At 35.0% G+C, this 16909-nt stretch overlaps 1 protein-coding gene across 3 annotated transcripts in view; it reads left to right on the top strand.

Moving 5' to 3' along the window:
• LOC145685678 (E3 ubiquitin-protein ligase RNF14-like) overlaps positions 1 to 16909 on the top strand; it is a 44255-nt gene that overhangs the window by 21776 nt on the left and 5570 nt on the right. For all 3 annotated transcript variants that reach the window (XM_081758079.1, XM_081758081.1, XM_081758080.1), the window contains exons 5-6: positions 533 to 761; positions 5991 to 6163. In XM_081758079.1, the coding sequence (XP_081614205.1) occupies positions 533 to 761; positions 5991 to 6163 (402 nt within the window). The remainder of the gene's footprint in view (positions 1 to 532; positions 762 to 5990; positions 6164 to 16909) is intronic.

Raw genomic sequence — 16909 nt, 5'->3', positions numbered from 1 at the left:
TGTTTCTGATAAAGATACGTATGCGAAGGTACCCAATATGCTATAATCTTATTTTGCGTTGTGCACAATGAATGAAACTGAATGGACCTTTACACTGCAGTGGGATTTCTCAACTTAGGGATCGGAATTCCTAGGGGGATGTGAGAGGAAGTAAGAAAGATAAATGTAATTAGGACCTACTAGTGGAAAATTATATTCTTTACGATTGTTTTGAATTTCCTATTTTGACAGACGTATTTTTTCATCTTGTAGGTACGTATAACGTTGGTAGTCTTTGTATACTATTGGAAGGGAATGGAATCATTTTGATAATTAGAAGAGGTGTCCCGGACTTTCGTTTTCTGAATTTGATTATTAGGCTAAATGTCTGTTGTTGTATTAAGAGCTCCGCTACTCATTCATTTTCTAAATCAGCCAAAACCAATTGTGTAGCGTGGCAAGCTGAAGGTAGGGATTGATATCGATTCGCGGCCTATTCGTGCATTTTCACTCTGAAATCTAACGTCTTGTCTTTCTTTGATGCATATTACAGGTGCAAGAATTAGTAAGTGCGGAAGCATTTGCGCGCTACGATTCTGTTCTTCTGAGTGCCACGCTGGATACGATGGCAGATATTGTTTATTGTCCACGGCCAAGTTGTCATTACCCAGTGAGCTTAGAGCCAGATGAGAAGATGGCTACCTGCCCCTCTTGCCATTATGTCTTCTGTATTTATTGTAAAATGGTTTATCATGGTATAGAGCCATGCAGATTCAAAGCGGGTGAGTATTTTCTTTTATTCTTTGTTTAAGTTACTTACACTCAACCAAACCGTATACGTATTGTTATTTCACTGAAATATCCAGAGTATTCGGATCAGTACAATGTTAATGGATGTGGAAATATTACTGCTTCTTAAAAACAGAAATATTGTGAACAGCTTACCTTCAACATATATTACTCAATGTACAGTTACCAATTCTAAGGAGAAGAAAAATTACTAAATTCAGCACAATCTACTAATCTAAATTTCACATACAAATAATCTAAATTTTGACCTAAAATGCTAAATTTATTTCTTCTTCTGAACGCAGGAGAAAGAAGATGGATTACGAACAGGTTCAAGCAATAATCGGGAAATAAGAATTGTATGAATATGCAGACAATGAGGTTTGCGAAATATTGTACAAAAATATACCTCAAGACGCGCCATACAGCTATGTACTCTGTTTTATATAAATTAGTGCGTTAAAATGCATGTATTGATGTATAATCATATTTTTGTTTGCTTCACCATAAAGGAACGAAGTGAATTCCGTTTTACAATAAATAGATGTGGTTTTCATATAATGTAGAGAACTCTCTCGGGACTGTATGGTTAACGTACTTGCCTTCGGTAGAGGTTCGATTCCCGGTTGGAGCTCATGAGGTTCTTATTCCACGTTAAGCTATAGATCCATCTCTTATATAGCCTCGGTGCTCCAAGCCAAACAACCATTTTAATAATATAAAATTGTGGCGTAAGTGGAGATAACAGAAAGTATGCTTATTATACATAAGTGGATAATTCCAAGAAATTGAAGCCAGTGAAGGATTCTAACTGCAACCGTCGAATTTAGTGGAAGCAAAAGCTTTACAATTGCACCGCATGGTGTTGATGCAACCACAATTGAGGTGTGAGAGTAAGCGAAGCGAATGATTATTTAGATTATTGGCAATAATGTAAGGATTGTAATTAACAGTGTTACAATATAATATTAATGAAGTTTTGTATTCATATTTAAATAAAAGGTTCGGACAGGGGAAGAGTCAAAGCTGACGGTATGACCATTTTGTGTAAGTTTAGCTTTTTTAAGGATTTTTTAAAAATATATTTTTACACGTCATTTACTTATTATTTATATTTTGAACGACCAATGAATATAGAATTACAAAAGATACAAGGAGCGAACATGACGAAGAATCTTCTCTAATTTGACAAAAGTTGAAAAATACACTCTTATGAAGAGTTCTACAACTTCAGAATAACATCTAGCTGTGACAGCTAATAATTATACAGTTTTACCATATAACATACTAATATATAAAAAAGTTCACATTACTTTACTATATGTAATAAAAGCAATGTTGGGGGGCGCGGTGGCTCAGTGGTTCACCTCCGGTACTCGGGGTTCCTGATTCGATTCCAGCTCGCGCCGTGTGGACTTTGTGGTGAACTAACACCGTGCTCGTGAGTTTTCTCGGGGTTCCCCCGTTTCCTCCCACTTTCTTCATTCCATCATTTCACTCATTTCTCATAGTCATCGTCTCCTTTTAGCGTAACCGGCATAACCGTGGGACGTAAAACTCAAAAGATTTTATTTCATTTCAAAAGCAATGTTAAGTATGAAAATGGCAAAAATTACCTTACATTGCAAATAGCGGCAAGAAAAAGCTACGTATTTTCACGAAATGAATTATATACTTTATTATTAAAATTTGAAGGACATATTTAAACTATAAAAATAAAAGGACATTTTTAAAAAATGAAATGAAATGTTTGTTCTACGTCTCACGGTTATGCCGGCTAGACTAAAGGAGACGGTGATGAATGAGAAATTAATAAAATGGTGGAATGAAGAAAGTGGGGAAAACGGCAGAACCGCGAGAAAACCCACGCACACGGTCTTTGTCCACCACAAAGTTCACTTAGCCCAACCTAGGATTAAACCAAGGACTCTATGCTCACAGGTGAACGCTCTATCACTGAGCCACCGTGGTCTACATTTAAAAAAAAAATATATTAAACATAAAAAAAAACATATCTCCTGCCGAAAACAATAGACAGTAACAAAAACAGTTTATAAAAATTGTAACAATACTAGTGTAAATTGTGTCTACCAATGTAAGAAAGCATTCCGTTAACTAGGAAAAGTAAATAGAATAGAGTGGTAGAGTTGAAAGAGAAAAATTAAATTAGTGGTGACAGCGTTATTTTGTAGCTTTTATTTGTTTCTGGTTGTAAAGCATTGAATGTTCACCATCTACAGTGGTGTTCAAGTAATACTAATGGCGAGCAAGATTGAAGGGCCACGACAAAAAACAGGCGAAGAACGGGGAAGACTTGATGAAAGTAGTGCAGCGACAAAATGAAATGTCAACTGATTGTAAAAGTCGTTCTCAACACAGTCGTTCAAATATATAATTGAAAGTCGACAAGTAGAAAAATAGGAATTTCTAGCTTCGCATTCGTTAGGATCCAATTCTTTAGAGAATTACGGGATTTATTTTCAATAATTAATAATAATAATACAGTGAAACCTCTCTAAAGCGGACAGCCGCGGGGAATCAAAAATTTTTCGCTATAGAGAGGTGTCCGCCTTCAAGAGGTTTCAGTATTTTTTATGTAAATTAGTGAGCAAGATAATATACAATTAGAAAAAATATTTTTGCATGAATCAGGTATTTACGGATATTACATGCATTATTCTCTGTCATCCAATACTCTGTGTTCGAGGCGCAACATGGAAATAACATATTATAGTTCTCTGCACTTTACACTTATCAGTACTTCCTTCGTTTTCAGTATGGCGCTTTAATTTGTGGGATAATTGGAGTCCTGAAGTGTTCTTTTTGAGACAATATACATACCTGAGGGCGAAAAAGTACTAACTTGTCTTCTGGTTGGTTAGAGACTCTAACGGGACAGTAGCATAATGTGTCATCCCTAACGGCGGGCAACTGTCAATCACTTTTGTGTCTAAAACAGCTTGGGTGGGAGTGGAATGCAAGCAAAGGACATAAGAGTGTTGTTAAACAGAGACGCTTTGTGTGGGTTGCTGAGCAGATAGTTGAGGGGGCAAAATAATGTCACAATGCTTCCTTGGTGATACATGTATGAATTACTAAAAATGTATTTTTACTACACTTTTCAACTTATTTCTAGACAAAGTGTCCGTAATACGGAAGTAAATAATACCTATAAAAGACAGAAAAGACTGTCCGTGTCCGTACTAGAGAGTGTCTGCTTTAGAGAGGTTTCTCAATTTGCTTTTTCCTATTCCAGTGTTTGGGGAATACAAAATATGTCCGTTAAGGGAGGTGTCTGCTTTATAGAGGTGTCCGTTAGTAGAGGTTTCACTGTAATAATAATAATAATAATAATAATAATAATAATAATAATAATAACGATATAATGGAAGTAATGAGTTATATTAAGAAATGTCGAACTTCATCTGAGAAGAACTATATTCATCATGACACCAGGAAAGCTGAAGTTCTTATTTCAATGTATAGGTAGTTATCAAAATAATGGATACATTTGTAGTTTGCAGCACGTAAACTGGTGAGGTGGATACAGGATATGTGTACAGCGTCTAGGTGTTATGAAATCATCTGTAGTATATCTGATGGGGTAGGACAGAGGAATGTGTTGAAGCGGACAGATGGTGATGGTGTAAAATGGGACGCCTTTCTAAATTTCAAAAGAGCGTGCCGATTAGTTGGTGCTGGTGTATCTAAAGTGGTCAGAGTGTTAGATGTATTTCGAGAAACAGATGATGGCCTACAGAACGCATGACAAAACAACATCAGCGCAGAGTGCTAGTGGACGGAAGAAAAGCCTCAGTGACAGGGGTCAGATTGCCAATCATTGAAGAGCATGTAATCAAGGAACGTAGAACAAATGCACCACTTAGTGGGTACCTGGAACAACTTATTGCGACAGTCACAGTTCAATGTGAGCTGCGTAACCAGAACACTTCTAGTCGGCTGTTGCAATTTCAAAATCTGTAGTTGCGTTGCATTGTAGCTGGCTTCCGCCAACAACGCTTTAGCGCATCGAAAATGATACCGAGAAAATGCCAAGTGGACCGACTATGATTGAAAACGCATATTATATGTTTTCATGTATCCATTATTCAAGTGTTTGTATTATTTTGATAAGTATCTGTATATAACTAGTACATGATAAGGCTTATATGAATGTGTAGCTGAAAGACTTGATTACTTGAAAGAATGGCAAAATGTTAGTGTTTATTACTTGATCTGGTTGACGGTAGGTTAAGTCCCTTAGTCCTTCGGAATCCCACGGATACATAAAGGTCTCAAATCGCTTTATATGAAATTTGAAGGAACACAAGAAATCCTGCCAATTTGAAAACACTACTCATCGCACGAAGATGAATCAGTTTCGTGTTCTTGAAGCCTTTATTGGTTGGTAGATTTGAGCTGGCGAGGACTTACGTATCGTCTAGAGAAGCACCCACATAAGCTTAAGAACAGATTATACTCCTATAATTTAATAAATAGCCAATGCCCTCACGTGAGAACAGCAAAGCCAAACAGTGCCGGGTCTGGTCAGGAGGAAGATGGGTGATTGGTCATACTTATCAGATGCGGCGTCCATCAGACGTCGTGAGGGTGATTGGGGAACTTCTTGAACTCTGGTCTAGAGATCCATTATTAATAGTGAGAGAAGCCGATCATCCGAAAGGCACGAGTGCCACAACCAAGATGATATGCGTTGACCTTCTAAGGACTATTGGGACAGGAGTTTAGTTTAGTTTAATAATTAATAAACCCCAGTTGGGGCTAAATTCCTCTCCAACTCAAATTACCAGCTAATGAAATCGAAGACAGGTTAAACATATTTTATGCAGCTACGGAACGGTGAGCACTCTTCTCACATACCTTCACTTAGTGCATTCTTAAAATGTTGAGACTTGCAATTTTATGGTTATGCTTCTTACGAGTAAGACTAAAGTCTTGCAAACATGTAGCAATTAACAATATTTGAGGCTGTATATTTGACCAGACTGTCGTAGCATCAGTAACAATTATTATTATTATTATTATTATTATTATTATTATTATTTTTATTATAAATAACGTTTCTGGCTACTTTTAAAAGTTTACTGTTAGTTAGGTATAAAAAACGTCCGGAACTAAGGAATAATTGATAGATTGATTGTGTGCAACTATATTACCAAACCGTTGAGAACTTTTTTTTTTTTAAATTTATTTTGTTGTAGATGAGAAGCATCGTTTGGTAGAGGATTACCGGACGGCGACCTCTGAGCGTAGGCAGCACTTGGAGCAGCGATACGGGAAGAAGCAGCTGCAGACGCTTGTAGACTCTGTGATGACTGAGACCTGGATCCATGAGAATAGCAAAAACTGCCCCCATTGCAACGCTCCTATTGAGGTAAGCATCGTCTGTATGCATTATTCATTCTTACTTACAATATATTACTATGCCCACCCAGTTAGGAATTGTTGCGAAAGGAAATGTATCACAGCAAATTATTGATTGATCACTGATTCAATCATATGAAAGGAAACAAGTCCTTACGTGACGAATAGTCGTTTCACATGGTCCCCACTTATATATTGCCTTTCTGCTCCATGTCACATACTACAATGTATAGTTTTGCTCTCGAAAAGATACTAGACGAATCAATTTACGAAGCACTCGAATGAGATTCATAACCATTCGCATTTAAGGTGTTCTGAGGTATTTGACCATACAGTTGACTGAGTAGCAGACTAGTTTACGGAATAGAACAGAGGATAAACGTATATGCATTGCGAAGTTGTAGGAAAGTGACAATTCTCCTGGACACTAGGTATTATTAACCCTTATGGTACTAGGGTATTTTCTATAACGTAGCATAACAGGCATAGGCAATGTTAATATTTTGCTCATACAGAAAAACATACTTCAGAGTACAATTAACTGTTGATTTAACGAATCAGTCGTTGGTACTGTAAGTTGAGAATGTTCGCGACTCCCAGGCCCAGAAATCCATTCTGAAACTTGATCAATAAGTATTTTCTTGACTTTAGCGCCATGCACCTTTTGACCATTTCCAAAATAAACCAGTTGAGAATACTCCAAGAGCATTGTCAGAACAAACTTAAAAAGAATGGAGAGATGGAGCGGGAAGGATAATTGTGATTGTTCCTACATATAAAAGTAAATTTTTTTGTCCGCACCTTCTGTTTCTCGCAAAAGTTAGCAAAATATTATTTCTCTGTGAATTACGGTTCCTGAGATATGGCTCCTTAAATTTCCCGAAATTAGAACTTTTCTGGCCAATATCTGAAGAACGGTGACCAGGTGCGGTTACTATTTGGTACCAAAAATGTTCACCATCCTCTTAGGTATTGGCTAACACCAATATGATCTCTCTATGACTTAAGGTTCCCGAGATATGGCTCCTTAAATTTCCCGAAATCGGGACTATTTTTTGGCCAATATCTCGGGAATGGTAAGTCATAGAGATGATATTGGTGTTAATCAATACCTAAGAGGATGACAAACATTTTGGTACCAATATTAACTGGTGTCCACTGGCCAAACCAGTGACTAATTGGCCAGTGGCCACCGGTTACTATTTGGTACCAAAATATTCACCATCCTCTTAGGAATTGATCAACACCAATATCCTCTCTCTGTAACTTATGGTTTGTAACGTACCGATTCTATCGGTAACGATACAGTGTAGGTTTGGTTTGAATTTATGTCTTAGGTTATGTTCAATTTGTTATTATTGAGTTTCGTATGAACTTATCATCAGGGTGGATTGATTTAAATCAGTCTGATTTAAATCACGATTTAAATCAAGATTTAAATCACTTGAATTTTTTAATAAAAATCGTTGATTTAAATCAAATTCCTAAATAAATTAATTTAAAGTGAAAATAAGTAAAATCCAGCCTCTGTTGTGTTATTTCAATTATGGAAGATAATCATAATACAATAAGATGCAAATGCATGTACCACACAGTATGAAAACGAGTGTTTCATGCAGAGGATGATTAGGGAAAAATCCCGTTTTGAACGGGTAACGGAGAAATTCTACTTTCTTATCTTCGTAACATAAGGTTTTTAAATCGTTAACTATTCCAACGAGAAAATCACCATGGACATTTAAGACAAAAATTCTTTTGTGTGCGCGTCTGTTTGTTTGTTCCCAAATAATAGGGGCGTATTTATAAAGGGGTCCGATTCCCTCTCCGAAACTTAAATCTTTTTCATATTTTATAATTTTAGGCAAAATTTGCTTATTTTATATGTATTTCGTGCCGCAAGCTAGTTCCAATTTTTTTTAGGTATGCCCCTTCCAAATATGAGTAACTTTTGTCAAAAAAAAAAAAAAAAAAAGTATCATGTTGATAAACGTCGCCGTGCTTTTTCCTTAGTGCTTAAGAAACATTGTTTCGGATTAGAGATGCAAAATAGCCGGCTTCTTTGAATTGTTTTTTTACATAAAAAGCCGGCATTTTAGGAAAAAAACGGGAATTTTGGCATTTTCCATTTTCATGATTTTTCTATCTAAATAACTTTCTTATAGTATACTGTATAGTTAAACAAGATTTCATGACCTAAATGCCATATTTCCCTCTAGAATTCGCCATTATGATGGATAGAGCACATGTTTTATAAATTAAACATTAAGTACGTAGTATTTGACCGCAATTTTAGAGGCTATATAATTTTATTTTAACTTCTGAGTTATCGACATCTTTTTCTTTATATCATTTCATTTTAGTTGTTCGTGTTTCATTTCTTAGAGCTTACTACTCTAATTTCTAGCACATAGTTAAACTTGTGTTTTTCAATATATCCGTCAGAGCATACTTTCACATTTCTGTTATAGAGCTACTGTAGCTGTGTAATGATGTAGCAATAATCTTCCGGATGCAACCTTGAATACCATTTTATACAAATAATCAGTACGGATTTAGGGAAGTGTTTTGGGAGGGTTTTTTCTTATTGATGGTTAGTTTTTTCTAAAAATGCCTGATTTTCATTTGAGGGGAGCTTGAAATTTATGAGTAAAAACATAACTAAAATTTCCTTTGTTTTAGAAATTCCGTAATTTCGGAGAACAGGCTTCAGTCCGAAAAAACACCCCCACCCTAACCCCTTTCAGAAATCCGTCATTGCTGGTAATTAGTAATAATAACAATTTAAAACATAAGAAATGAAATCAGTCAGAAATCACAGTACACGCACTATCTCTACATTCACAGATGGAATTAAGAACTTTTGTCGGAATGGTCGAATGCGGAACTGAATCCCGGATTTCCCAATAGAAGTGGAAAAGCTAATCACTCACTCATGTTTGTTGTGCTTGGCTTAAATGTATTTCGTAGTTTTTTCTTTTTTTTTTTTTTTTTTTTTTTTTTTTTATTAAAGGGAAAGTTCCGTAATGACATGTTGAATTCTTGTTAAAAATTCAGAAACCTTCAGGACAGGGTAAACCATGATGGTGGTTATATATTCCAGAGCCTTGGAAACCAAACGCTCAAAAGAACAGTATTACACATATGATCCACGAACAGAAAATTCAGTACTTTCCTGATTCTGAACAAGCTTAAGGAACAGTAAGTTCATTACAGAATTTGGGACTTTACCCATTTTGCAGGTCCGAAGCACCTGATAGGTGGTAACAGATTATTACGTATGTAATAAATGAATAGAAAATACATTTTCAACATTTCTGTTCCATTTCAAAGAAGTTTCTGTAGGGGTAGCAAAGGCGGAAACAAGAGGGCCATTAACAAATTAGGTGATTTCTGAGCGTCCCATACAAAGATTGCATTTTTTTCAGTCTTTTAAAGTAATACGTTGAATTGTAATAAAAAAAATTGATTAGTTTTCATTGTTACTCTAGTACGAATGTTTATGAAAGTCTCGGAAGTCAGACATAAAAACTTATAGGCTATAACAGTTGACGAGGAATGATATTTATTTATTTATTTAACAATCATCAGATGCAGCTCAGAGGCTATTTTATACTGAATATCTAGCAACAACATGAAAAGGATTTGGGAAGGTATCGGCCAGGGCCTGTCTTAGTATGTACCAACCCGGCGTTTGCCTGGTAGGACTGAGGGAAACACTGGAAAACCCCAGTCAGGATGGTCGGCAGCGGGAATCGAACCCATGACCTCCCGAATGCGAAGACAAGTTTGTACCACTTGAGCCACTTGATATACGTAATGAACAAAGAGAAGAACATGTTATTTTTGAGAAGGCTACTGCGTCGAAACTTAAACTTGTTTTGTGCGTTTGTTCAGTAAATATATATATTATTATCTTCCCGATGTGTTATTTGTTTCAACTTACACACATAGTACAATAAATTCTGTATGTCATGTAACAGTTTTTCCTTGATTTTGTATTTTTAATTCACAATAAAAAATATTGCTTATAATGCATATGAAAGTTAAAACTTAACTGCAACTTATTATATACATGGATTAATTTTTTGGGATTCATAAGAAAAATGTGTTAAGAATTAAAATTGTTTGAAATATGTTTTCGAAATTCATGTTTATTTTCGAGGTTTTGTATTATTATCTGCATCCACTACTACTAAAATGAGTTTTTGTATTGTAGAGAAGCGAAACAAAACCTGCTTTATCAATTTAAAGAATAATTTGGAAAACAGCCCAAAATTTCCCAACCAAAAAAGCGAAGTAGAAAAAAACGAGTTTCCTACCCCCCCCCCCCCCAAAAAAAAAAGAGACGGGATTTTTTTTTTCGAGTCCTTGCATCTCTATTTGGGATTGAAATAAGTTAACGACTGGCAATCAATTCAAAATTCAAGCTCAATACTTTCACTTAAATGGCATAATTAACATCTAATATTAATTCCTAATGTTTTATATTCAGTTCGTGACTTGTATTACGCGAGAAAAAAGATTTGATTTAAATCAAAAAAATCGATTTAAATCAAAAAAATCAACAAAAATGATTTTTTTTTTAAAAAATCATGATTTTTTTCCACCCTGCTTATCATTGATAACCCCTTTTATTTAGTGTTTAATAATGTTACGGTTGTATTGTTAGAGTATACGTATTTATCTGTGCCATATACATAGGGATCGATGCTGACTTTGTGATCCCAAATAAGCTTGATAAATATTAATACAAATTGGTAGGCCTTAGTTTAAATTAATTCAGTAATGGTACATAATAGATATTTTGCACTACAATTGTGTTGTTATCATTGGCCTGTATATTCTATAGCTGCAGACCATGTTTGTCAGTAAAGAGCAAAACTGGTAAATAACCATTACGTATCGGCGACCGTATAATTGAACTGCATCGATAACATAAATATCCATAGTAGTACTGTATTTTCAGCGTGCATGATATTCTAGTTTCATAACATGGCACCATGTAAAAATTTAATTATTCCGTTCTCATTAGGGTTTGTATCGTTGGCATAATAGTGTTACTTAATCTTAAATTTATCCTATAATGTTGCTACAGTGTTATTTTGAGTGATTCCTGTTAAATCCGCGATGAAACTATTAAGAGCCTGCCTTACTAAAAATAACACAAAATTTACCATTTTTCTTTTGCTTGTTTTTCATGAGTGAAAGAAGATAATGAAATGCAGCTCACCACAACCATAGCTAATGTTATTCTACAACAGAAAATATTAACCTGAAGAATTTTCAGTGTTGCCATCCATAGAAATTACAGTGGTGCCAGAATAACCATTTCCCTAAAATCTAAGTTAAGGCAGCGACTAGAGGAACGAACTCAACTGCATTTCATTACGTATCATGTTGTTTTCGTTCCCTGTGAACTACTTTTTAAATAATAGTTGTATTTAGCTTGTAATAAACAAAACAGTTTTAACATACAGTTATTAAAACTAAAAAATAATGCTATTTAAAAAGTAGTTCACAGCAAACCAAAACAACACGATACGTAACAAAGTGCAGTTGAGATTGTTCCTCTAGTCGCTGCCTTAACTTAGATTTTAGGGAAATTGTTACTCTGGCAACACTGTAATTTGTATGGATGGCAACACTGAAAATTCTTCAGGTTCATATTTTGTGTTGTAGAACAACCTTATTTATGATTATGGTAAGTTGCATTTCATTACCTCCTTTCACTTATGAATAAACAAGCAAAAGAAATATGGTAAATTTTGCATTATTTTTAGTAAGGCAGACTCTTAATATGACTGCCAGTTGTTTTTCCTTTCGCCGTTGCTTTCAATATTGCAAGTATTACGTTACTCTTTTGTTTTGAGATGATTATAGAAACGTGTTGCACGGCGAGATTAGGTGAGAATAAGAAATAGATTTTAGTACGATTTAGAAAGTTAAATTTGTAGGATTCATATACTGTATATATATTTAATAATAATAATAATAATAATAATAATAATAATAATAATAATAATAATAATAATAATACAAGTCTTTAAATCTGAGCTGTTAATGATGTTTATATTTATTATTATTAGTACATGATATATCATTTGTGTTGTCGAATAAGCATGTCAAGTGCACACATAGATGAAAAGAAACATGTCTAATTAAACCGAAGTGACAACGCGGAGTGATCTTAATTTAGAAATTATTTAGCTAAATCGCTTCTTTCGGCAGATCTACATAAATTCTTCATTTCTATGGTATGTTTTGGTGATATAATGATGCTCCGAGCTAAATTTTGTTAACCTATATTTGGAATGTTGTCACTAGTGAACGTTCGTTCCGGCCATAATTGAAATGGCGTTGTAGAACAAGAATAACTGTCAGTAGCATCGGGACTCGACCGAAAAATCATCCCTGATGAGGAGTGGAGTTTGGTCGTGTCCGGGGCTATTACCAGTGCTTAAGTTTTATTGGGACTCAGGTAACCCAGAGTTTTCTTAAATTTTAGACAGTCAGGAAGTCGAAATTTCCGGAACCAATATGACGACTTCAACGCTACCATCACCGTAATAATTACCGGCGTAAATTTGAGTGACTGTGTTTAGAGTTGTGATATATGTGATGATGATGATTAATATAAGAATGTTAGGTTAAAATTTGTACGGTTATTTTTTGGCTAATATCTTGGGAACGGTAGGAGTGACGCGAAAAATTCCATCATTTTGTGAGATAGTTTTTAATGCTCTATCGAATGGAGGACTCAGAATTGAAAAATTACAAATAACAGACAGACACAGAGACATAGGGAATTTAGTAACAAACTTTTAAAGTTCGTTGAAAATAAATAAATAAATGAAATGCCTGAAAAGTGAACATTTCGTAACATTGTAGATATCCAGAGCGCTGCGAGAAATATACTGCGGATTCCGTAAAACGATTCTAGGAAAATTTCTAGGAAACGATCCATCTCTGAATACACTAATCTAGAAAGTGCATCGCTTTAGAAGAAGATTTCTTTAGAAATGATAACAGTCTTTTGTGTGTAAGTAAGCAAATATTTCTTTTTCGCAAAGTACAACAAACAAGGTACATCCATAGTACCACTTTTTAAAGTACTATATAAAAATGCGTCAGTTACTTCGTGAACACATTCGTAATTTACTGAAAATTGTTGTGTTGTTCTTCCATTCTGAAGTTCGTGACGAAACTAATTACATCAAACGGAAATAACTTTTAGTCATCCTTTGAGGATGAAATGTACATTTCTTTATGAGATGATAGTGTAGACACGTATTATGATTTTAGTACCCGTAATCTATATTCTTACGTGTTTCGAAGCTTTTCTTTTAATCTGATGTAGAAAAGCAAAATACCTATGATCATATTGATGATAGAGCAGGAGGAAAGTAAAAGGACGATTGAATGGAACCACATTTATGCCTTCAACAACTTACTGCAGCAAACCTTACTTGTTTCGGTTTGGAAGGTTTCGTTAGTCATCTGTGAGATGCAATTGACAGGGTGTCTATCGGTCACGAAAGTCATAAAAAATTTTGGAATTTTAGTAGACACCTTGATTTGAGAACAAGTAAAAAATTTAGAATCGGCACAAATAGACGAATGAAAACAAAGGATTAATATTAGGAGCTGAGCTGCCATTTAAGATATGGATGAGATAAATATGATTTTCCTCTGTTAATATTGATCCTAAATATTTGAAAGTATCCACTTTATCAAAAGCATTATTTAATATTTTAACGCATCCACAATTTGCCGTATTACGGTCCCGACGCACTTCCATGTACTTAGTTTTCTCTGCATTTACTTCTAAACCCATGTCCTTCCAAGCGTTTAATAAGATCTCTGCATTTTTTTTCTATTGTTCTCCTATCATCCCCTATTAAATTTACATCATCAGCATATGCCATAACCTGGTGAATACCGTTCAACTCTAGGCTCTGGTTCTTTATGGCGTATTCCAGCACAAAGTTAAATAATAATGGCGACAACGCATCTCCTTGTTTGAGGCCATTTTCGACGTGAAAGCTCGTGGACAAAAATTTTCCTACCCGAACTTTACTTTGGGATTCATTTAAACATTCTGTAAGAACGTTGTGTAATGTTTCTTCCCTAACCGAGTCGTACACCTTTCTAAAATTAATAAATAATTGATGTACCGGGGTATTGTATTCCCACTTTTTTTTCGAGTATTTGGCGAATGGTAAATATTTGGTCGATAGTTGATCGATTTCGTCTAAATCCGCACTGATAATCTCCAATAATTTCATCTGCGTATGTGGTCAATCTTGCTAATAGAATATTTGAAAGGATTCATAGGATGTTGACAGAAGAGAAATGCCTCGATAATTATTACAGTCAGTTTTGTCGCTTTTCTTGTGAATTGGAACAATGATTGATTCTTTCCACTATTGTGGCAATTCTTCCTTGTTCCAGATAAGGAGAATGAGTTTGTGTATCTTGTTCCACAATTGTTCGCCTCCAGCTAAAATTAATGCAGCTGGAATTTCATCTACACCCGGAGATTTGGGTTTCTTTAATTTCTTTATAGCGGTTTCTACTTCTATTCGGTTGGGTTCTGGAATATACGGTTCTGCGGTGTGTATCTCCTTTTCTCCACGCACATTAGTTTTTGGCTGCGTGTTCAGCAAATCGTCAAAGAAATCTTTCCATCTATTTAAGAGGCTATCCATATCAGTGAGAACTGTTCCGTCAGCTTTCTTTAATATATAAGCACGAGGTTGATAGTCTTTCTTAGATTCGCTGATCCCCTTATACATGTCCCGAATATTTTTATTTTTACTATTATCTTCGAGTTCCTTAATTTTAGCTTTCAAAAAATCGCATTTCTTTGTTCTAAAAGTTTTGGAAGTTTCCCGCCTGATATCTGCGAAATTTTGTGTAGTTATTTCTTTCGGATTTTGTAGCCAGAGTAATTTTGCCTGTTTTCTCTTCTCTGCTAGAATAAGGCATTCCTGGTCGAACCATGGTTTGTTCCTACGTATTTCCGCGTGTCCTAATTAGTCTATTGCTGAACTTTTAATGCTATCTCTAATTTCAATCCAAGTATCCTCAACACTAGTGCACTCCGAATCTTCTAAAACCGAGTATCTATTCGAAATTTCAATCTGATATTCCTCTCTTACCTGGCTCTCTTCTAATTTCTTTAAATTAAATCTCTCCGTTTTCGGACATTGAATATTACCTTTATTGAACGATAATCTCTCTCGTATTATCGCTGCTACCAGGTAGTGATCAGTGTCACAATCAGCACCTCTAAACGACCGGACATCAATTATGCTAGATTGCCTTCTATCTACTAAAACGTGATCAATTTGATTATGTGTTTTTCCGTCTGGTGATGTCCAAGTGTATTTATGAACATCGTGATGTGGGAATTTTGTACTCTTCACGATTAGGTTTTTGGATGTTGCAAAGTTCACGAGTCTAACACCGTTGTCATTACTTTCCTTATGCAGACTTTCGTTCCCTATAAAATCGGTTTGAAAATATCCTCTCGTCCTACCTTCGTATTGAATTCCGCTAATAGAATTTTCATATGGTATCACGGGAGTTGGTCAAATATCCGTTCCACTTCTTCGTAAAAACTATCTTTTATATCGTCCCCCTTATCTTCAGTTGGAGCATGTACATTTAGAACAATAATATCACACCACCGTCCCTTAAGAGTAATAAAAGGAAGTCTGTCAGTAACAAATTCAACCCGTTTAATTGCTGGTAATATTCGTTTGTGAACGAAAAACCCTGTTCCTAACTGGTGATTTTTATTTCCTTCCCCGTAAAAGAACGTAAAATTTCCGGAATTCACAGATCCATTTCCTTCCCACCTAACTTCCTGAACTCCTACATCAATAATACTAATTAAATATAAAGTTAAAGCAGATAAGGTGGTGATTGTGACCAACAACACAGAACAGATCTTAATTATTAACAAATAATATGATATTTTCTCCGTGGTATAAAAGTAGGACTGCTGATATTTGTGTAATATGTATCCTATAGCTTTAATCATTAATATTGTGGGTTTATTGATTGATTTCGATGACTGTACATTGAACTTTACGTGAAGCTTATTTCAATTGTTGGCAGTGTAAGCTAGAAGTAGAGAGAAATATACAAAGAGAAAGTTTTACATTGCCATCTCTGTTTATCAATAAATAACAATCTGTGACGAAGTATTAACTGTATACTGAGATACGATGAAAATTCTTTATCGTTTGTTGGGAATGGTATGTCACGTAGACAAAGGTGTTTTGTTCATGGGGTACAGGAAAACCAAAATACAATACTTTACATGTCTTTGTAAACAATACACGTAAAAAAACACAAAATAAACTAAATCTTTCGATCATCATTAGACCTGTCCGTAGCCTATGAATGCTTTGCTTGTTATTAATCTATGGGAAGTTAAAAAAGGTTGTCGTCTGAAGGCTGCTATAACAGAACGAAGGGGAGGTTTTTGGGTTAAAGTGTTAAAACTATACTTTCACATTGTTGCTAGACAAGCAAGGTTATTAACCGCGCAGTTGCCGATTGTTGAATATCTAATCTTTTCTGAAATATACTAAGTACTCTTACGTTTGTTATTTGGAATTCATACGTTACAAACCATTTTATAATATTATTATAATTGTAAAATTGTTAAACGTTCTAAGTTCATCGCCAGAGCTGCTGTCTCTATTATTGCAAAGCCTTTGGGAACAGAGCACCACGTGCTTTA

The sequence above is a fragment of the Thermobia domestica genome, chromosome 5 (genome assembly GCF_964235325.1).
Source record: "Thermobia domestica chromosome 5, izTheDome1.hap1.1, whole genome shotgun sequence".
NCBI classification, from domain to species: Eukaryota; Metazoa; Arthropoda; class Insecta; order Zygentoma; family Lepismatidae; genus Thermobia; species Thermobia domestica.
The sequence above is the reverse complement of the archived record's forward strand: the minus strand, read 5'-3'. Positions and strand labels throughout refer to the sequence as shown.